Consider the following 23,953-nt stretch of genomic DNA (forward strand, 5'->3'; position numbering starts at 1 on the left):
TTTTATGATCATAAAAATAGTAAAAATATAGTTTAACAAAATCGTATAGCATCATCAGCATGCAGCCTATATGAGATAAGATTTGTGAGACTTTGGAATGCTCACTTTGATTTTTGGGTAATAAGAGTTTCTAAATAATAATAATGATAATAATAAGACTAATCGATATAAGTATTTTTCTTCTCTTAGAAAAAAATAAATAAATAAAATAAAAACTGAGATCACTATGAGGGCAAGGGTGTAATGGCCTGAGTGTGATATCGCTACCAAAGTAGTACCAAAATAAAAAATAAAAATAAAAATAAAAAGTTTCCAAAGACTTGTGTGTATGGGAACGTTTCATATAATATATATATATATATATATATATATATTTTTGGGTGACAATAGCAACATTTGGTTTTTTTTTTTTTTTTTTGGTCGAACAAAATGGCAAGGTTTCTGTTAGTTACTGATTTAGGCACTTTAAATACATCACATGCAATGTATGTATATACATAGATATCTATTACCAAAAATGCAACGTATATATCTATTTTTAGCTATAAAAAATTGCAACGTATATATATATATATATATATATATATATAGATTAAGTTCATAAGCAACCCAAAATATCAATGCCATATATGTTTATTTAATTTTAAAAAAAAATTCAAAAAGAGAATTCAAATTCAAAAATATTATCACAATAATAAATAATAAAAAACTATTGAGTTGAGCTGTCTGTTAAATGCCTATGAACTACTTCTTCAGATAAAAGTTTCAAATTCTGTTTCAGCAAAAATAAAATGTTTCAAGTTTTGAATAAAAGGTGTATTACAGACCCTCAATACAATTGCTTCCAAAGCTTGTAAATATTAAAATGAGAAAAAGGGTGGACAGTTCAATGTAAACGTGGATAAGATTTGTTTAAAAGGGTTCATCCAGAAACGTCACCATCTAAGGAGAAGCTAAAACTGTGAAACTCCTTGATATTTCTTTTTTCTTTTTTACTTTATTATTATTATTATTATTATGATTTTGCTAAAAGAAAATATATATGATGATGGATTAGGTCCGCGAATTTGAGGGGTTGTCATTGTCCAACAAGCAGTGGCATATTGGCCTGGCAATAAACCTCAGCATCAACGGAAATGACGTGTTGTTAAAATATTGTTTATGATGGCAATCTCAAAGGTTTTATCCATCAAAGCAGGCCAACTAATTGCCTGATCTTACACGTAAACTAGAGGAATTAAATTTTGACAAACAACTTTTTCAAAGTAAAGCAAAGAAAAAGAATACATCATTTTCTGCTTGATGAGTTTTCATGGCTGGAAATTGTTAGATATTCTTCCTGTCATTTGGGACCAAAAATATAGAAAACCTAAAAAACAGATAAAGACGGCTGTGACCAAGCTTATATAGATGGAAGTTTATTGCTCTCTTCATTGTATAACAAGAATTTTGAAAAATTTTGAGCTAAATAATTGAAAAAAAAAAAACCCATGAAAGGAAAATGTGAAAAGTAAATTTGAGGAAAGAAAAAAAGATATAATATTAATAACTACTAAATATTCATTAACCCAAGAAAAAGAAAGAGAACGACAGCATACAAAAACTTTCTCATCATGGTATGTTAAGTCCTTGTATTAAATATGTTAGTGGTGAGGTCCAAATTTAGAGGTAAAGAATATAGAATCCGGATCCTTGCCTTTGTTCCACACAAATTGAGATCTACATGTGGCTTGTAATTTTCATGGATGCACAGTGGTATTTTTTATTTTTTTTTAATATGTCAATAAAAAAGATTGAAAATGTAAAGGTTAATATACCTTTCCAATCTTAAATGATACTCATCTCCATCCATCGAATAATTTATATACATTTAATTTGTTTTTTTTTTGGTAGTTGAATATCTATCTTTTTGTGAGAATCCATAAATAATTTAAATGCACTTATTCTTATATGCACTCATATTTCAAAAATCAAATCTAATAGAATATATGTGTGTCCATCATCCCACTTAAGTGGACCAAGCCCAGACGTTAAACCACCTTATAATTGGGTTGTTTCTCCAGGTCAAGTTGGATCTACATGAGAGTCCAGCTTTTGTCTAATCCTATTTTCCAATTACCCTTTTCCATTCATATCCCAAGCATATTTTCAGTTCTAGCAAATTTTATTCACACTATTTTAGTCTTGGTGTTATTTCATTTAGAGTTTATGTTTTTAAGAAAACACCATTAAATTTTTTTTAATGTTTTATATATATCAAAATAAACTTATTTGTGGATCTTTATAAATTAATTTTAATAGTTAAAATTAAAAAAATTAAAAAGATATGTTTTGTAATTAAATAATATTATAAAAATATGATTTTGATCTTTAATTATTAAAATTAATGGGTAAGAATTGATAGATTAATTTTTTTAATAGTTTTAAAAAATTAAAAAAAAGGGTAAATGATCAATTTTCAAAAACTTTTAAATAAAATAATAACAAAACTGAAAAACGTATAAATAAGATTTTCCCTTTCAGTTTTTCTCCAATTCATGTTTCTTTTTGCCCTTCCGTTCGAGTATTTTACTTTTTCCCACCTTCTTTTCAACATCTGCTTCCAAAAGAGTAAATTATTTAATTTTGTGTCTTTAAACAATAATATCTGTATTCACTATCTGTCATTTTGTAAAGATTAATTGGAAATTCTCACAAAAAAAAAAAGAAAAAAGAAAAAAAAGAAGAAGATTAGTTGGAAATTTTCCCAAATGAATCCTTAAAATGTTATTGTAAGAATGATATCACGGTCAACAAGTTATTTATCAACTTGAATTACAATACGTGATTGACAAGATAATATATTACTATATATTTTATTGATTTATATATTTATTTATGTGGTAAATATTCACTCATTTATATGTATTTTTATTAACTTTTTAACTAACAAAATAATAATACATTATTTTTGCTGAAAATAATAATGCATTATTTAACCACATTGTTTAATGAATGAATATATAGCAATGCGTTCACCAACAAAAATAAATAAATAATATATATGTAGAATCTTTTTACAATTAAGATCATCCGCATACGGATAAAAAAAAAATCGATATCTTTGACAAAAAAAAATTTAAAAAAATATTGGTTTTTCTTTCCTTTACATAAAAAATCGACATTTTTTATGTTTTTTTCATAAAAAATATTAAATTTTATCTTGATCTGAAGATAATCCTGATCATAAAATAACTATATATATATATATATATATATATATATATATATGTATGTATATTCAAACACATACAAACACACACACATACATATAGCACTCCAATTAATATATATATATATATATATATATATACACATACATACATATAGCACTCCAATTACTCTATAAGCGAGAATCCCAAGTCTGACAAAGTTGAAAAAATGAAAAATGACATATCACTGGGGAGTCCAAAACCCAATAACACTAAACGTGAAGTAGCCCCACCACCATAGAAATTGAAAACCACCTTCGCCACAGAGGGAGACATAAAAACTGGGCGGCCAACCATGCGAAAAATACAGCATTACATTGCTTCAGTGTAAATCAACAGCTTCATGATGAAGATACAAACTCCACTGAAATCAAAACAACTCATATGGATTGCTTGATATTTAGGGACTTATACTCCCAACTTGTACTATGAGATAAAATGGTCATGTTTGATTTCAATTAAGGTTTCTAATTAGTTTTAAATGATCATTAATTAATGTATCATTTATATGACTTGCTATATTAGCATATTCTGCATTATAATTCGAAAAATAGTTTTTAGAAAATTAATTTTTTGTGTATATATATATATATATATTTATAATATTAGAAAATATTAGAAAATGAAAAACCAACCACTACTTGCTTTGACTATTGATACTGTTAGGTGGCCACCTTGTCATCTATAATTCTCTGCTAATTAAAACTTATACATATAAGATGTTAATTAATTAATTGATATGGAACTAACTCCAGCCACCAAAAGTTTCTTGAGCTCGAGAGATTAAAAGCTACACTTGTTCGAAACTCATTTGCTGTCGTTTCCTTTGGGTGAAAGATATGGTTGTATCTATGCATAATGCATATGCACTTAACTAGAGGATGTTATATCATCTCAAAGTTGACAATACATAAGGTGAAGCTCACGCACAACAATATATATGTTTCTGTTCGGTAAAGGCTCAGAGAAAAACCATTAATTTGCAAATGAAAATATGAAGAAAGAAGGAGGAGGAGGAGGTTCCACAACATGGGACTGTGGGAGTCCCTTATATGATTCTTATGAATTAGCTTCAATGGTTCATCTGCTTGAGCGCCATACCATGGGCTTTCCATTTTCATCTACTATGATCTCGCCGAACGAATTGCATCAGAGCCGTATGATGAAAATGGAAGGAAGGAAAATGAGCAAGGAAAAGAATTCGCAGATCAAAGACAGAAAGTTGAGAAGTGGGTGGTTTTGTATGTCTTGTATTAGTATGGGTTTATGGAAAATAAAGCAGGTACGAAATTGAAGAATGTGAAGTCCTAGCTAAGAGTCTAAGAGGGCCTCCAAGTTGCTTAAAGTTTATACAAAGAGGTAAAGGGTCTTGTAAAGAAGGTCTGTTTTGTTTTTTTTTTAATAATTTAAAAGAAAAAAAAAATTGATGCTTTTCTATTGCCAATTTTTCCTCCTCACTCCAATTCTAAGTAGAAACAATTAAAACCTATGCGTTTTTGGATTTTGGAATTACAATGTATGTTTTGCTGTGGATATAGAAAATGTGCTTGAATATTTTTGCTTTGAACCTTTTTAGCTCAATTAATATTCTACGCAACGGTCCACTATGGACGTGGACTAGGAGCCTAAGACTCTCACGACTTTATACACACACTTTCTTTGTACATATCGCACATTTCCACATCCAAAATTATGACAATATGTTTGAGAAAAAAAGGGGAAAATTTTTTTTTAATTGTTTTATATGCACAAAAATATTTTAATCACTCCGTAAAATTTCTTGATGTATTAAAAAAAATAATAATAATTTTAATCATATTTTGAGTTAGAAAGTAAAAAAATAAAAATAAAAAGAATAGTCCTATTTAATTGACACTTCTAACTCACATTTTTCAGTTAACAAATAAATTGAATTCAATATATAGTTGAAGAAATTAGCTCAATTCTTATATTGTTGAATTTCAAAGTAAGGCAAACAAATTGGTGACCGAGTCCTATCTAGTCAGTACTTGTTGTTTAAACTATGCAAAGACAAAGAGACCTTTCTTTGGTAATGAATTAATGAACGAATTCAAAGCGGGACAAAAGTAACCAAGTTGGGCATTTACTGAAAGGAAGTACCAGGGAATTAATGTAATGTGATATATATGTGACCAAATGCATAACTTTCATTTCAAGGTCGGCGATGTGCTTTTTATTCAACCAACTTATCATAATTATGTAAACTATCAAAACATGCCACGTAGCAACCTGATTTTGCATTTCAACCAGAAATCTGCTTGACTTTTTTTTTTTTTTTTTTAATAGTTTGGGCGGTTCTGGCATGCCCATTTTCGGTTGTGGCCATTTCATTTATTTATTTATTTTATGAATATTGAATATGGTACTTCTGCTCTGTCCTTCCCTTGGAGCGTCTTTGGAAATGCATTTAAGTAAGCATTTATCTTTTTTGAAACATTCACTTTTCATATTACTTTTGTTAACAATTGGTTCATAAAATAAGTAATAAAATATTTGATTATGCATAATGAAAATAATTTTTAAATTTTTTTTTATATTTTAATTAATACATTTCATATTTATTTTTTAAAATTTTGAAGCATTTATTTAAACAAAAATTATCAATTTTGATACTTTTAAAAGTATCTTTACTTGCTTTTTTTTTTTTTTTTTTAATCAAAAACGTACTTCTCAATGCTTTACCAAATATGATCACAAGTGAATTTTTGCTTTTCAAAACATTTAATGAAACTCCAAAAACACATCCAACTATGCCCTTAACTTCTAAAGCATTTTTTTTTATTTTTCAATTTTAAAATTATATTAGTATTATAATATATTATTTACAAATTATTTTTTAAATATTAGTGTTATAATATTATTTATTAATGCATGTTTATATATATATATATATATATTTATAATACAAATTGATATAAATTTGATGCCAAAATGACAACTTGAATCGCATTTATATTCTATCCGTCAAGAATAAGTAATATGTACCTTTACCTCTTCTTTAGGAAAAATAAAAATAGCATAGTAAAGAGTAAAAATTTTCTATTAACTATGATATTTTAATGGAGACCCATGAATTAACTATTCAAAATTAAATTATATGAACAATCTAAGAAAAAAGTAAGCACATCAATGAAGTTAGCCTAAGAGAGTAAGTACTAACCATATCAATTAAGTTTTTACCAAAAAAAAAGCACATCAATGAAGTTAGCCTAAGAGAGGACGTACTAAGTAGGTATAGTCTTGCATCATGCGGTTTCATCGACAAAAGGAAACAGAACAAGTAGATATAGTCTTTGTTATTTTTCGGGGACAACAACATTATGGCAGACATGGTAAGTAAGTGGATGCAAAAGCAACGTTTGGAGTTTCTAAAAGTACCATAACATAATTATGAAAGGTTAATCACTTGTACTTTCAGGTCCTAGTGTATATAATATGGATAACAATTGACCAATGTTTGTGATATCTAACTACATTTACTAATAAAATTTCCATATGCATAAACTAATCCATGTCAAAGCAGATATATCATAATCTTTATCATAAAAAAGATTACATCGTTGTGATGCATCATAGTTGGTTTGGGATTCAAGAATTATTTGACACAGTCAAAGTATCATAACTTTTTTTTTTTTTCTCTCTCAAATATAATTCATTAAAGAATAATAATTTAGAGGCAATGAAATTAATAATTGGCATATAACCAATCAAAGTTGAGTATAATATTAATAAAATGTATCATATAAAGTAGTGTAATAAAGAAATTTTTATCAAAAGTAAAAGAAAGATGTTACACGCCCCCAACAAATCCTTAAGCCACTTACATTACCATTTGACCCAGCCTTTTATAATTTTTTGCACCCAGTCAAAAAAAAATAAAAATAATAATAATAATAAAACCAATCCAAATTCCTAGGAGATGTCATTTTCATTATTTGTTGATTAACAAAAGTCAAATGACCTCTTATTAAATTAATTCTATTTAAACGGAAGTTATGAAATTATTTTACTTTATTATATATTTTTATTTTTTTAAACCAATTTATGGAAAACTGTTTGTTGGAATATTTTCCTTTGTTCATAAGCAAAGGACCGATTCACCACCCCCCCCCCCCCCCCCCCCAAAAAAAATATATATATATATATATATGTGTGTATATAAACTAGTAAATGAAAGAAAAAAGAAAAAAACAAATTAGTCTATAGAACTATATATATTGTCTACCGAGATTATTATCCATTTTCCTAAGCTATATAATAAAATCATATAAGAAAGGAAGAGGTTCAACTTAATTGATCCTATAAACCACTATATAATGGACAGCCAGAATATCAAATCTAAGACCCCAGTAAGGAATACAGATACAGTAGTCTATCACAGTAAGCAGACAAAAAATCAAATATAATATTTAAAGACCCAAAAAAAAAGGGTCAGCTTTCGCTAGTCATTCCTCAGTTTGATCATACATTAAAAATATAAAAAGAAATATTATGTCAATGCATAATTTTATGTTTTCTTTAAGTAAAAAAAATTATATTAAAAAAAAAGTAAAAAAAATTAAAATTAAACAAATTCTAATTAAACCCAAAAAGAATATATTATTATTATATATATATATATTAAAAAGAAAAAAAATTAGAAGACAAAAATGTTGTAATCGGCGCTTGGAGGAGAACGCGCATTTTAGTTTTTACTTTTAGTGGCACTTCTGGTAAAAGCCCTGAACCAGGTCAAAGAAATGGTCTACGCGGGACTTTGCGTTGCCTTTTTCCAACTCATCTAGTACAATGATTTTGTCAATGTGATACTCCTTCAAAGGTCTCTCTGTTTGTAGTTTGTATTTTTTTAGGAAAAAAAAAAAAAAAAAAGGAATCAGAAACCAGTTCTTCTTTATAAAAACAACACGTCCCAACTTTTGTTTTCTGTTTTCATTTTCCAATAAAATACCCACCAAAAAAAAAAAAAAAAAAAAGAGAAGAAAATCATCTTTATTTTTCTTTTTTCTTTTTTTTAATCCAGAAAAAAGTTTCGGTAATTGGGCCAAACTGAGTTTCTTCCCCCCCTTTTTTGTTTTTTTTTTTTTTTTTTTCTTCCTTCCTTCCTTCCAAAGTTGCCCTTTTATTGGGAATCGCAGAAATTCTCTGTTTTTAGTTAAAAAAAGGAAAAAAGAAAAAAAACATTTTATCTGTTTCTCTGGAAAATAATAAAGTTTGTTCCTTGTTTGTTTCCAAAAGCAACGAAAATGTGGGACTTTTAGGTATCACTTTTGTGCTCAATGGTTAAAATCATTGCCCAAAGTGGAATGCCATTTACTACTTTACTCAGGAAATCCTGTTTTGGGTTTGTCTTCGATTTTCTTGGAAAAAAAAAAGAAGACGATAAATCTTAAAGTAGAGATTTTTATTGTTTTGTTACTTAGTATGGTATTGAGGTTATAGGGTGCTGGTGAGCTGTCGAGGTTGTTTTGGGCTTGTTTCGAGCATTTTGAGTGGTTTTCTTGTCGTCGGTCTTGGTTAAATTTTGATGATTACAAATGGCTGAGGAGAAGAACGTTCGGTTAGTTCGTTGCCCGAAGTGTGACAATCTACAACCAGAACTCAAGGCTTTCTCTGCCAATCGGTGTGGTGGATGCGGTGTTGCACTTCGAGGTAATGCTCATTTTTTCCATTCTCAAATTTCTAAAATAAAATTTTTTATTTTTGCCCTCCTGTATTCTTATTTTTTTGGGACGATGTCCCCCTGTTTGTTTGGTTGCCAAGAAAGTGAAAAAGGTAATTTGGAAAACTTCTATTGCAGTGTCAATCCAACCGTTGTTTTGCAGGTCCAAGATTTTGTTTATTATGTGTGTGTTGTTGTAGTTGTTGATTTTATTTATTTATTTATTTTTTTCCAAATCTATTATGAGCAATTATGAGGAACTCTTTTGTTGATTCTGGGGATCTGCTTTTTTGTTTTTTTTTTTTAATTAATGATACAGCAAAGAAGAAAGCAACTGAGAATGCTTTGCATTCGGAGAAGTCAGAAGAGGAAAGGCTTGTAGGGGTTGCGGAGAAATTTGAAAATTTGGTAAATAAACGGGGTGATAGCTTGAATGTTGCTTCTGAGAATGAGAAGGAGATTGATGGGGTTTTGGTCGGTAGGAGAAAAGATAGAATCTTTGTAGAAAGAAAGGCTAATATCATTACCAGTTGCTCATCTAGAACAGTAGTTGATGAAGATGTAAATGTTAGGGAAGGGGCTAATGATTTAAGACTCAAGCAAAGTGTTGCTGAGAAAAATTACGGGTCCATTGAGAAGTATGTCCGTTTTTCACAACACCGGGATGATCAATGGGCTCATGGAACCAGTCGTTATAGGGACGTGAACAGGTTCGAATCTGTAAATTCAAGTGTAGAAGAGAATTCAACCCAACGAAAGGTTTTTGCAGGATCTGTAAGAACAAGAACACGTATGAAACCGCAGTTTACAGAAAGAGCTGAGGGATTATATGGGAACCCTAGGGCAATTTCTGAGCAGTGTAGAGCACATAAGCATGATGAGGGACCCTCAACCTCTGAGCCAGATTCTTACAATGGCCATAGAGAGTGGGTGAAGAATAGTGATGATCTGAATGTGGTAAATGGAGTCAAAGATTTGGAACATGATCGCTTTGAGCTTCTTAGGAAGTTGGATGATTTGGAGCAACTTAGCAGATCTTATAATGTGGCAGATAAACCAAGGGAAAGAACCAGTGGCTATAGGACTCCACCTGATCCCTATGGCAACCAGGCTGCTTATAACGTTTCTATGCAGCCACCTTTCCTTGAAAAGCAGATCCCAGAGCTCCGTTATTTCAATTATAGACATGGACCGGTTTCATCTATGAATCATCATGACATTGATAGGCATAGCTTCTATGCTCCTCGAAGGCATTTTCTGAATGATATTCCTGAGTATGAGGAACCTTTTAAGCCACAAATGGATCATGAATATTTAATGGCACAATACAAGGATTTTAAATTAGATTCCCACACCTCATATCCACAGGAAGCCTTCAACCACCCACCTACATGTTCTTGTTTACACTGCTACAACCAGAATTGGCTAGTTCCTCAACACGTTCCCCCCAATGTTGTTGGGAATAGAAGGTTCCAAAATGTTCCACTTGATTCAAACTTGTACCATCCTGTTGATCATGTTATGTTCAGGCCAGAGAGTTATAATCCTCGGGGTGCCTATACTCCTTTGCATTCTCATGATCCTCAGCCTAACACAAAATGGCGAAGTGACCTTGCTTCAGGAAACGATAGGCGTGGTCAGAATTTTCCAAGAAGGGGGGTTGCAGCCCATGGTGTTGGAAGGGTTTACCATCCCATAGCAGGTGGTGCCCCATTTATTGCATGTTGTAGTTGTTTTGAGTTGCTGAAACTACCTAGAAAGGTTAGAATGAAGAATAAGAATCAGCAAAAACTTCGTTGTGGTTGTTGTTCAATGGAAATGGTTTTTGAAATTGAGAATAAGAAGCTTATTTTTATTTCCTTGGAATCAAAGGGTATATCTGCTGAAGTTGAGCAAGGTTCTTCAGAGTCATTGAATGGGAACATCTCAAGTTCTCTTGGTGTCAATGCTGGCTGCACCAACTCCCGCTCTGATTGTCCTGGTTCTAACTTTTCCTCCACTGGTACCAATCACAATTTGTTGATAGAAGACCAGAGGCTAAACTCACATGAGTCTGAGGAGAGGCAGAGTCATACTTCAATACCTACCAATTCTTCAAAGGGAGAGGAAAACCCTGATTGCAAGGTTGTTGTTCAAAGAGATGTTTCAGACTCTGCTGAGCTGCCCTCAGAAAATGCTCTTTCTCCAACATCTCCAAGTTCACCTCTCTGGCAACAGTCGTCTGATAGTCCTAAATATGCCATTAGCAGATATGAGCCGGAAAACAAGAGTAGTTTTACCAACAATGACAACATAGTCTTCAATGGAACTCCCTCTCAACATAATTCTGTGAAAGATATATCAGTGACAACTGAGGTTGATGCTTCTTTTAATGAGTATCTGGACACCTGTATATCTCAAGACTCTGTGGAGGTAGGCAAAGAAGAAGATCAACACAGGATCAACAAAGGCTCCAATTCCTTTTTGGTGGGTTTCATCAAGAAGAGCTTTAGAGATTTCTCAAGATCCAACCAATCTTTGGAGAATGAAATGCCTAATGTTTCAGTTAATGGGGAACTTATACCAGATCGCGTAGTTAAAAAGGCTGAAAAACTAGCTGGCCCAATTCATCCCGGAGATTATTGGTAAACCTTCATACTTTGCGTGCAGTACATGTCTTCTTACAATGCATATAATTTCCATAAGTAAATACTATATGTGATGATTGAATGGACATCCTCAGTATGGTGCAGGGTGCAAATGAAGAAAAACTTATTTGTTGAGGAAGAAAAAGCATTAATAAAAATGAAATGTGGAATCCATTGTCTTAATAAGTATTTATTTAATGCATTGTTTGTGCAAAGTTTTACTGCTTTTTAGTTCAAATGCTAATGTAAATTGTTATTTTTGTCCTGCCTTTTTTCCGCCAGGTATGACTTTCGAGCTGGATTTTGGGGAGTCATGGGTCAACGTTGCCTTGGCATTATTCCAGTGAGATTCATTGTTTTTTGGTTTATAAATTTGAGTCTACCTTAATGTTGAACATGTAAATAGAGTGTTTATTTTGTCTCTGTAGCCATGTATTGAAGAATTCAATTATCCGATGCCAACAAATTGTGCTGCTGGGAACACGGACGTCTATGTTAATGGGAGAGAGTTGAATCAGACGGATCTAGACCTTTTGTCTAGTAGAGGCCTACCAACTACCAGAAATAAATTTTACATTATTGAGATTTCTGGGAGAGTTCTGGATGAGGACACTGGCAAAGAGTTTAGCCTTGGCAAACTTGCCCCAACGTAAGATTTATAGTTTTTTTTTTTTTTTTTTTTTCTTTCCTGTTTATTATGAAATCATGTTCAACCAAGGTGCCCAAAAAAAAAAAAATAATGAAAAAGAACATTATGAAAATTGTCATCCTTAACTTCTAACTAATGACCTGCATAATATCTCCCTGGATGGCTATAGACATGCCAGCTAGTATTCTTAATTCGTCACTCTTTTGAAGGTCTAGAAATGAAATAGAATTTAAGTTTGCGAAGATTGGAATTTCAGATAATTTTGGTTAGCAGCTTATACTGTCATTTTAGTTTAAATTACCATTTGTTGCATCAACATCTCCACCATAAAGGTTACTACTATTTATCGAAATTATTATTAATGGTTATGAGATTATAAATTTATAATTATAATTTTTCTCCATTGACAATGAAAATTTTTTGTGTACAGAGTTCTGAAGACAAAGCGAGGATTTGGCATGAAATACCCTAAAAAGCGAATGTGATTTGGAGCTCAAGCATTTCCCATTTCCATGACCTTCTTTGGTTGGTCACAGGTTATTAAGTTTCCTATAATATTAATGAGGTAATTACCCCATTCATTATTTAGTGACAGTTTGATATCCTTGTCTTGGTCGCATTGGAGGATGCAAGCTTAATATCATAGGAATTTATTGTCTTTATGCTAAATATAATTATCACTAAGACAATATGGTGCTTGTTGATATGCCAAATTTCTTTGTAAACAAGCTGATTAGCCACATGGGGTGCAGATTCATGGGGCATAAACAAGTCCTTTTGTAATATATATACTTGTAAGAAATACAATTTTTTTAGGAAATATAAGTATTACATGTTCTATACGTTGAGATATACTCTTCTGTTTTATGTGATCCTATTTTGCTATCTGAAATGGTGATTGTGAATGTATATCCCTTAAAAAACTTGCTAAAACGCGTTGGGTTTTCTCATGTATTTCATGCATTTAGCAAGTTGCTCTCCCATTGGAAAGGGAAAAAAAAAAAAAAAAAAAAGAGGAAAGAGAACACATTCAACCACTTTTATAGGTCTCCCATATGTATATACTTTTTTCTCAATATTGGAGATGGGGATTCAAACTCGAATAATTGCAAAAGAATAGTGTTTTTGCCACCAGGCTCCCACCGGCGCATGTGTCGCCCATTGAAGTCTTTCGTTAGAAAATAAAAACTTCATCTTGTAAATTGATTGTTTCCATCCTTGTGAAGAAAGTAACCATGATATTCAAGCTGATGTGGTTAAAAAATGGTGGTGGATATGATACCATCTCTTTCATGAGATGAAATATGGATTTTTTTATTTTTTATAAAAAGAAGAAGTAAAAGAAAACAAGAAAGGTTGTTTCTTTCCGCACATGCGTTTTAGCGTTGAGGGGTGAGTTTCATGGTGGAACTAGATTGTCTCTTACATTATCAAGATGCAGGGTTTGTTCAATGATTGGTGAATATGTGTATATATATATATATATATATATATATTAATTCTCTCTATCTTAAAATACCAAGAACGATAAGGACCAGAGTTCTTATGTGAAGTTGATCAATTGCTATCATTTACTCCCTACCATACATGAAGTTGACATGAGAAACCCAATTACAAGGCAGATCATTTAATGGAATCTTTATTTAATTGGTATGGAATAATAAAAAGACTAATAAAACAAAAGCTGTTCTCTCACAATCTTTTAAGCAGACTTGAAGGAATATTTTTTTGGTAATAATTAAGCAGACTTAAAGAATTGTCAACAACAACAACAACCAGCTTTACTAAAAAGCATTAATAATTCATCTTTTTGAGTCTCTCCTTCTTCTTGAAACCATTCTCTTTCAAATTTTACCACATTTGATTGGCCTTTCAACGTCAGTGATTCAACTCTACTCTTTTAAAATACAACAGTTGTGTTAAGAAAGAAAAATGATTGGTCGGTTGCTTGAATTTGTTTCAGATATTAATGGTCAGATAGATCTGTATTTTACAAACACATGTGCTATAAATGAATGCAAAGGGGTTTGGCGCACTAATCAGATGGGGCTTAAACCATAATAATATTTTTATGGAATTGGGAAAACCAAATTTTCTGCTGGTCATTGACCATATTGTCAAGGGGAGTTTAGGAATGGAAGTGCCTTGTAATTAGCAAGAAGAAAGCCAATAGTGAAAGAAAGAAATTAAAAAAGGTACCGGTTTTTGCTTAAAATGGATTATATAAGAAATATGTATTTAAAAAAAAAAAAAAAACTATTTCAATGAGGTTTCTTCTCCAAATAAAGTTTTTAATTTTTAATTTTTTTTTTATATATAAAAATTTTAGGTTAGACATTTTTGAATGGCAAAAATAGTGTGTGTAACGTTGCCAAATATGATACTGGTTTATTATGGAGGAGAGATACACGTCCAAAAATCATATTTGAAGTAGATTCATTGATCCAGTTATCATGTATTTGTAGCATTTAGAATGCATGCTATTACTTTCTTCCACAAAAAAAAAAAAAAAAAAAAAAAGAGTGCATGCTATTACACATTGCACTTCTTAATTTGGTATTAAAAGTAGCTGTAATTTGTAATATGTTATTTGTACTGCCATATTTGACACAAAAAGGATGCATGACAATTAGCTCAAATCATGTTAAATTTGGTATTAACAGCTACACTACCATAAGTTAATACCACGCAATATCACCATTTTTATTCATAAATTGGAGAGGAAAACCTATTTAGAATTTTTAAAAAAATTATTATTATTATTATTATTATTATTGTTGTTGCACATACTACTGAAACTATGATAATTTGATAACTCTATGATAATTTGATAACTCTCTCTGTCTCTCTATTAAGAAAACTACTTCAAAAAGTAAAAGCTTTATAATGTATCAAAATTTAACATATGGGATCTATTCTTGTATTTTTAACTAAATAATTTTTATTTTTGATACTCAAAATTAAGAAAAAAAAACTTCAAATTATTAATTTAATGCCAAAGAATAGGATAGGAACCAAAAAAAAAAAAAAAAATAATAATAATAATAATAGAAAAAAAATAAAAATGTGATTCAAGGTGTCATAGTGCCAAATTTAACACCTTAAAAAGCATGCCGAATAAGGTGGAGTCGGTGACATTTACTATCCATTTATTACTCACTTTAGTCTTCCAAACTCGCGGCCTCAAGTGGCTGCTTTCTCCATTATTATTATTACTAATTGATTTCTACTTTCCAATTATTTGTTAATCATAATTCACATAAAATATTATTATCCTATCTCCAACGTACTCTAATCCAAGCACTTTATGGTTTGATTAACAAAAGTTTTTATTTTTATTTTTTAATTTTTTTTAATTTTTAAATATTAGGAAAAAAGAAAACTACTTTTTTATTTTTTATTTTTTATTTTTTGCTCTATTTTCTCGGCAATGAGTGAATCTAGTCTCTTGCCCAAAATTACGCCACAGACAGAATACATACAGGGGACATTTAACATTTAATGATAGTCTTCTTACTCTTCCATGTCGGTCACATTGACATAGTCTTCTTTATCATTAATTAATATTTTCCTTCTTCTTCACTACCCAAAAACAAAAACCTTGATCTCAGTCCTAAAGGAGAGGGGACTGGAGCTGAACAACTGGGGAAGACGATGAAGCTGAACTGGAAGCTATGGCTTCCTCAAAAGCACAGACATTTGCTGGTGAAGTTTGCGGTTGTCATTCTTTTAATGGGTTTTGCTTTTCGTCTCGTTTTTGATCGGTCCACAGGGATTTCATCAAGAATCGAAACCCCATTTCCTGAGGATTTGTCCAGAATCGAAACCCCTTTTCCTAATGAAGCTGCGGATTCGAAACCGCTAGTTTCTGAAGAAGCTGCAGAAACTGGGGAACATATATCTGTCAGAGGTAATTGGAGTTCAATACCTTGCTTGTCTAGTTATTAATTGAGTTGTTTTAAGATCTTAGCTCCTTAAGTAGTCGACTGTTGGAAGTAGTAAGGAGGATTTTTTAAGTTTTGTTATTGGGTAATTTGATAATCATGTTGAGTTTTTGGTTTTGGTTAATCTGCTGTACTTGATACTTTGGTTGAACTTCTCATTTGCCCTTCTTGATGTTTCCCATTTCACCGTTTTTTGACTCATTAGGAAGTTAGTTTTCAACTTGTGGTTTCATAGAAATAAACTTCAGTTGCACCAATTTAATGCAGAAAAATGCAATCTTTTTTCTGGGGATTGGGTTCCAAATCCGTCAGGACCACTTTATACAAATGAGAGCTGCCCCTTGATAGAAAGCCATCAGAATTGCATGAAGAATGGTAGGCCGGATAAAGAGTATTTGTATTGGAGGTGGAATCCACGAGATTGTGAATTGCCGCGGTTAGATCCAAAGAGATTTCTTGAGATGATGAGGGACAAAACATGGGCATTGATAGGTGATTCAATATCTCGCAACCATGTACAGTCATTGCTGTGCATGCTATCAAAGGTATGTAATTGGATTAATTATCATATTGAATTTGGTTTTTTGGGTGATTGAACTGTGCCGAGGTAGTTCCTTCATGTGATATGTGTGCCTCCCTTTTCTATCATAGGGAGATAGTTGTGGATGGTAAAAGAACTTATGAAGTCCTCCCTTGGCCTCCGTGGACATTTCTAGCGTTCAATTGTTTACAGCTTCTATAGGATTGGGCTTTTTGCACTGCTTATGAATATTTTTTCTTAGCCTCTTACCGCTGTGGGTTTATATATATGTCATTAATAATTATATTTCTCGTGAGAGAATGTGAATTTATGTGAGGCAGCTGTATGGTGGAGAGGGTTATGTTTAGAACAAATGATATGACCAGTCAAATTATATGGTTATGTTCTTTCACTGGTTTATAATAATATTTTTAATATATAATCTAAACAAAAATCTTTTAGAAACTTCGAATTTGATTATCTATTATCTATATCCATTGGCAAATTTTGCTTTTCATACATGGTTCCTGCATTCTTTAAAAATGATACCTTTGATGTTTCAGTTATGATTGTTTCTTTTCTTTTCTTTCTTTCTTTCGTTCTATCTTTCTTTCATTTCCTCCTTTTCTGATGCTTTACATATTGACTCTTTGACTGCTGTTGATCTGATATAGATCATTGGGTTCTCATTTAATGATTATTCTATCACATAGATGCTCATTGATTAGATGATTATATTTGGTCTACAAACTAGGGATATTATTATAAACAAACCCGCAAGTTAGCTTGCAAGGCGTATAATTCAATATGCTTTGTGTAATGTATGTGGATATCATTACAATATACTAATATGAGTTGGTAAAATTGAATGAAAATAACTTTTTGTTCCAGCCATTAAGACACTGATGTTTTCCTAAGTTGATGGGAAAATTTAGCCATATACAGCTAATTGTCCAAGATAGGCACAGAGTTTACAAGCACAGGACTTACTTAACCTGTTACCTCTGTAAAAATACTTCAAAGAAAACTAAAAATGAACAACAAGCAAGCCCCACTCGGTGCTCAAAAATGGACGCCCCTGCTTTCTAAGCTAAACGACTTGAATTTACTTAGGTACTTCCCTGATACTGTTAAAAGGTCAAGGGTCATGTCGTTTGCCTGAATTTTGCTGCAAATTCTTTGTGTTTTGGTTTTCTAGTTGTTCATTGCTTTTCTTTATGATATACATACAATATAGTTTTGTCAGGTTATAAAGCTGTGAAAAGTTGGACTTTGTTTTGCATGTGTCTAGAAGCCTGCATATATTTCCTGACTTTAATTAAGGATTGCCAAGTGATATAATTGCAATGCTTTGTAAAATTATGGTAATTGTTTCTTTTTGGGCAACATGATGACGGGGATGTTATTTAACCCAAATCAGAATGTTTTCAAATGGATTTCTTAAAATACCAATTGAACTATTTTGTCAATCAGGTTGAACTAGCTGTTCAAGTCTATCACGATGAGGAATACAAGTCAAGGAGATGGCGCTTTCCCTCATACAATTTCACTATCTCAGTTATTTGGTCCCCTTTCCTTGTAAAAGCAGCTATTTTTGAAGACTATAATGGAGTTTCAACATCTGAAGTGGAGCTTCACTTAGACAAGCTGGATAAGAAATGGACGGATCTCTACCAGAACTTGGACTACATGATAATTTCAACTGGGAAATGGTTTCTCAAATCTTCAATCTACTATGAGAACAGCAAAGTGTTGGGGTGCCATTACTGTCCTAAGAGAAACCTTACGGAGTTGGGATTTGATTTCGCTTATCGCAAAGCACTCAGATTCGTGATGAACTTCATAGCAACATCTGGTCATAAGGGCTTGATATTTTTTAGGACATCTACACCGGATCACTTTGAGAATGGGGAGTGGTTTAGTGGGGGGAATTGCAAGAGAACGTCCCCAGTTAAAGAAGGTGAGATTCAGTTGAAGGAGATAAACAGGGTTCTGCATGACATTGAGCTAGAAGAATTTGGAGAGGCAGAAAAAAAGGCTTCCAAGAATGGGGTGAATCTGAAACTGCTCGACTTTACCCCTCTTTTGTTGTTGAGGCCTGATGGTCATCCAGGTCCATACAGAGAATATTATCCATTTTCACATGACAAAAATGCGAAGGTTCAGAACGATTGTTTGCATTGGTGCTTACCTGGGCCAATCGACACATGGAATGATGTGATAATGGAAATGATGCTAAATGGCTAGGAAGTAGGAAGACAGCCAGTGTTATGCCTGAGAAGTTTATTTTTCACCATATCAAGTATGAGAAAATTGGACTGCATCCCGATGCAGACATCCTCGCCATGTGTATACTAAAAGTTCATTAATCTTTTCGAGTATGCATAGCAGGTTGTTTTTACCACAAGTTCTTTCTGTATTGGTCTCAACTGGCTAGTCTTTGATTTCATTACTTGTGGGTTACACAGAATAGGATAGTGCAAAGATCATCATCATTATGATATGTTATTGAAATCTCAGCCATTATTGTTGTTTATTGTAAACTTTGAGTTATACTCAATTATCTGTTATTCCAATCAGAATTTATGATAGATATGAACCGTTATAATCTGTAAACAAATTAAATATTCAACGGTCTTTTCACACATTGATTTTTCACTTACATGGGAGATGGAAAATTTGGTCCTAAACATCAGTTGAGTTAATTCTCATTTTGTTATTTTTTTTGTTTTCATTAAGGGCCAATGGAAAGTTTTATTAACTTTTTTTTTTTTTTTGACCCTTCTAATGAACCATACAGAGGGTTTATAAAACAAACCAACCTTATTTTAAAAAAATAAAAAATAAAAAATAAAAATAATTTCAACCCTTCATTCAATTTTCTATACATTACTTTATGACCAAATTTCTGTACATTACTTTATGACCAAATTTCTTAAATTATTTCATATATAATGAGCAAAATAATTAATTCCTTCCATGCAAGTTTTTCCACTCTGGATTACATAGTTTTGTTCAAAAAAATAAAAAATAAAAAAATAGACAAACACACAAACAAGGAGTGTAAAGGGAGTTTCCAAATTAAAAAAAGAAAACCATCTAAGGCTGTTTTATTTCTTTTTCAAGGTTGCTTTTTGAAGTTCAAAATTTCTTTCAATCCGTATTAAATTGTAAAACTCTGCCCAACGGTAAAATTGGTATCAAAGCCGGGGCGTCGGACCTCAAACACCTATTCAATCTCAAAAACTTTTTTCGAATTTGAAAAAAACGACCGTTGGGCTCTCACCAGTTTTCCTATAAAACCACCCCCTTTTTTTTCCCAAGAAACAAACACCACACCCTGAAACGCCTTTAGCCCTCTCTCTTCTCTCTCCATCTCCTCTCCCTTGCTTTGCAATGGCTAGCGCTTCAGTTGCTGAGATGGCCGTTAATGGCGGAGTGGCAGGGACGAAGAAGCCAAGGAACAGTCGGAGGGCTCTGAAAGACAAGAAAACCTCTGCAGACGAAGCCAACATCTTGGCCGGAAAGATCTCAGAGCCTTCTCCGACGATATCCGTTCCGAAGCTATCGAACGCCAATCCGGAGAAGGAGAACCACGAAAGCCTCTCTCAGACAAGGTCGTCGCCCAAGAAAGGGAAGGCGAAGAAACAACAGTCCAAACAACAGCAGTCATCTTTCGAGAAAGATCTGCAAGAAATGCAAGAGAAGCTTCAGCAATTGAGGCTCGAGAAGGAGAAGACCGAGGAGCTTCTCAAGGAGAAAGATGAGATGTTGAAGCTCAAGGAGGAAGAGATCGAAACCCGAGGCCGAGAGCAGGAGAAGCTTCAGATGGAATTGAAGAAGTTGCAGAAGTTGAAGGAGTTCAAACCCACAGTGGTAACGTTTTCCTCTCTTCATGTTTCATTTCCAACCTTTTTCTTTGTTTTTCAACCCTAGATTTTCAGAAGAAAGTGCAAAAAATCTGATTTTGATTTCTGGTAGTTAGGGTTTGTCCATTTTGATCTTATTCTTTTAGATATATTCTTGCTTGTTTTGTTTGGTTTTACATTACCTATTTACTTGAATTTGTTTGGAGAATTTTGGAATTTATTTTTTAATGTTTTCGCGCTTTAATCTCTTTTTCTTGATGTTCTCTACCAGACATTTCCCATTTTTCAGTCACTGAAAGAGAAGGAACAGGACAAGAAAGAGAAGAAGAAGGGTTGCCCTGAGAAGAAAAGGCCATCTCCACCTTACATCCTATGGTGCAAAGATCAGTGGAACGAGGTAAAAACACTGAGTGAAAAGGAAAAAAAAAAAAAAAAAATGGGGTTCTGAGATTTTTATTTTCTGGGAATATTTCGTTGAATAATATCTGGGTTTTGTCGATCCAGATCAAAAAGGAGAATCCAGAGGCAGAGTTCAAAGAAATTTCGAACATATTGGGGGCCAAGTGGAAGAATGTTAGCGCAGAAGAGAAAAAGCCTTACGAGGAAAAGTATCAGGCTGAAAAGGAAGCTTATTTGCAGGTAATCGCGAAAGAGAAGCGAGAGACTGAAGCAATGAAGCTCTTGGAAGAGGAGCAGAAACAGAAGACAGCCATGGAGTTGCTAGATCAATACCTCCAGTTCAAACAGGATGCTGAGAAGGAAACGAAAAAGACCAAGTAAGAAACAAAACCATTTTTCTCTTTATCTCTCTGTGTGGCTTTAAAACTAAATGACCTTTATTGCATTTCAATTTGTTACAGGAAAGAAAGGGATCCATTGAAACCCAAGCATCCAATTTCAGCATTTTTCCTGTTTACAAATGAGAGGAGGGCAGCTCTTGCTGCTGAGAATAAGAGTGTCCTGGAGGTTGCGAAGATCACTGGTGAAGAGTGGAAAAAAATGACTGAGGAACAGAAAGGGCCTTATGAAGAGGTTTATTTTTCATTCCTTATATATCCTCCAAATGAAACTAGTACCTCCTAGATTTTGTATTTAATTTTTTTCTCTTGCATTTCTTTTTGTCTGTGGAACTTGCAGATTGCAAGGAAAAACAAGGAAAAGTACTTGCAAGAGATGGAGGTTTACAAACAGATGAAGGATGAAGAAGCAGCCAGTCTAAGAAAGGAAGAGGAAGAGCAGAAGAAACTTCAGAAGCAGGAAGCTTTACAGCTGCTCAAGAAGAAGGAGAAAACAGAGAATATTATCAAGGTTCCTTAATATAGCTTTTGAATTGATTAAACATGCTGTGAATAGCTTTCGAGGATGCTAAGTTTGGTTGAACAATGAACAGAAAACAAAAGAGGATCGCCAGAAGAAGAAGAAGGAGAAGGGAGAGAAGAAGATTGTTGACCCCAATAAGCCTAAGAAGCCTGCATCCTCATACCTTCTATTCAGGTAAGGCTAGGTAAAACTCTCTCTTCAGTATTATAGTACTCTGAAAATGGGGTGGTAAAGAAAATTGCTAAGTTGAAATTTCACCAAATGTCTGCAGCAAAGAAGCAAGAAAGAACTTGATGGAGGAGAGACCAGGAATTAACAACTCCACCCTCAATGCACTGATTTCAGTAAAATGGAAGGTAGCAACAGAGTTCAAAACTATCCCCTTTTTGCTTGAAGTGTTCTTGCGTGTTTTTTAATGAATATGGAAACTATACCATGTCTCTAATTTACAATGTTTGGTTGGTACGGCAGGAACTGAATGAAGAAGAAAGAAAAGCATGGAATGAGAAAGCTGCAGAAGCAATGGAGGCATACAAGAAGGAATTAGAGGAATACAACAAAACTGTCGCTGCCAAGGATAACGAGGCAGCAGAAGAATGATGTTCAAAAAGCTTATTTGAACATTCTTAACTTTAGTTGTAATATCGAGGCTCTCTTATGCTAAGATCTCCGCAGTGAAAATTTTCTGATTTGTACTGAAATGACTCTGTAGCTGCTGACATTTCCAAATGAAATTTAATTTCATCTTTTCAACTTTACTACTGTGTATTGCCAAAAAAGGGGAAGGAAAAAAAAAAAAAAAAAAAAAAGAATGTCTTGACGTAAAAATGATCTAAGTGTAAAAGCTGTTTAGTTGAAGCGTAAAAATGATCTAATGGGAAAAAGGAGGGTTTTATACCAAGAGAAACCAGAGGAAAACATCCAACTGGCAGGAGCTGGCTCAGATGCCATTCTCCTGAGCTACAAAAGTAGTAAAAAGACTAGGCAGAGACTCTCTATCTCTCTAATAATGTTCCAGTTACATCATTTTTCATGCATCAATTACAAACAAAGTGTGCCAAAAAATTATTTTTTTCTTGGGGTCCACGTAAAAAGCACTTGCTGAAACTTTTCCTTCAGAAGAAGAATATCATTGATTAAGCCTTCAGTTGTGCTTGGGCGTCTGGGTTGTTAATACTCGAAATAACATTTTTGGCGTCTGGGTTGTAAATGCTCGAAATAACATTTTTGGCGTCTGATTCACACCAAATGTGTTCCCAACCTTCCTCTTCAGCCATGAACAATCCTTGAAGGACGCCATAAGTTTCTGCCAATTCTGGCATGTTTGTCCTAAACCGGACCGACTTGAGTTTCAGCACTTCATCCTTATAATTTCTTGCCACAATGCCTATCATACTAACTTCATTTTGAACCGTGGCATCAGTGTTTTATTTATTTATTTATTTTTTTTATGGCACTTAGAGGAGAGCATTTAATTTTAATGTACGCAATATGATATATGGAGAAGAGCAATTAGAGGAATTTACCAAAACCATGGGTAGAAGGAAAACAAAGCAAATTATCTGAAATCTTACATAAATACTTGCTGACCATTTGTTTGATTGTCAACTTGTTTCTTGACGCGATGTGATTCCAAATTAATGTGAAATGGAATTTCATTTTTTCTTTTCTGTTTTTATTGGAGTTTGGAAATGTGAATGGATTTGATCATTGGTAATTGACATTAGCACAACAGTTGAAAAAAAAAAGCAAAACACCATCCACAACAAGGACATTTGAGTTTTGACAGCTGGGTCTTATATCTACTTGCTTGATATGCTGATCAAATTTGGTGTGTGTATATATATATATATATATATATTACAATATTGTCCAACTTATGGTGGGGATTCCTCCATCGGATTATATGTAATAACCAAACTTACTGGAATAGATGGGCCATGTCACCCATTGTAGTAAAAGTTTGTATAATATTTTACGCTACACAAGCAAGTCTTACATCATACTATATATATATATATGCACACGCAATGATGCTGATGGCTATGTTGCGGGCACGCACCGTTTTACGTTTTGGTGGTTGTTCCAACCAA

General features: G+C 32.7%; 3 protein-coding genes across 4 annotated transcripts; all 3 read left to right on the forward strand.

Moving 5' to 3' along the window:
* The first annotated feature begins 8,109 nt into the window (after positions 1-8,109).
* LOC125418811 (protein ENHANCED DISEASE RESISTANCE 4) lies at positions 8,110-13,059 on the forward strand. Its single transcript, XM_048463393.2, has 5 exons — positions 8,110-8,921; positions 9,251-11,555; positions 11,841-11,901; positions 11,987-12,207; positions 12,638-13,059. The coding sequence occupies exons 1-5, from the start codon at positions 8,807-8,809 to the stop codon at positions 12,690-12,692; spliced, it is 2,757 nt and encodes a 918-aa protein (XP_048319350.2). The 5' UTR covers positions 8,110-8,806; the 3' UTR covers positions 12,693-13,059.
* Positions 13,060-15,667: 2,608 nt separating this feature from the next.
* Positions 15,668-19,316, forward strand: LOC125419154 (protein trichome birefringence-like 24). The gene is made up of 3 exons (XM_016040894.4): positions 15,668-16,117; positions 16,419-16,696; positions 18,145-19,316. Exons 1-3 carry the CDS (start codon positions 15,862-15,864, stop codon positions 18,916-18,918), a joined length of 1,308 nt encoding a protein of 435 aa, XP_015896380.3. The 5' UTR covers positions 15,668-15,861; the 3' UTR covers positions 18,919-19,316.
* Positions 19,317-19,981: 665 nt separating this feature from the next.
* LOC107430099 (high mobility group B protein 6) lies at positions 19,982-22,618 on the forward strand. 2 transcript variants are annotated; one of them, XM_060818031.1, is made up of 9 exons: positions 19,982-20,547; positions 20,812-20,937; positions 21,045-21,316; positions 21,401-21,572; positions 21,678-21,848; positions 21,931-22,034; positions 22,132-22,216; positions 22,332-22,483; positions 22,529-22,618. In XM_060818031.1, exons 1-8 carry the CDS (start codon positions 20,068-20,070, stop codon positions 22,458-22,460), a joined length of 1,539 nt encoding a protein of 512 aa, XP_060674014.1. In that variant the 5' UTR covers positions 19,982-20,067; the 3' UTR covers positions 22,461-22,483; positions 22,529-22,618. The 2 variants fall into 2 exon arrangements, with proteins under 2 accessions (XP_060674014.1, XP_048319463.1); XM_048463506.2 differs by having other exon boundaries at positions 22,332-22,618.
* Positions 22,619-23,953: the final 1,335 nt, after the last annotated feature.

Source organism: Ziziphus jujuba, chromosome 6, assembly GCF_031755915.1.
Source record: "Ziziphus jujuba cultivar Dongzao chromosome 6, ASM3175591v1".
Taxonomy (NCBI): Eukaryota; Viridiplantae; Streptophyta; class Magnoliopsida; order Rosales; family Rhamnaceae; genus Ziziphus; species Ziziphus jujuba.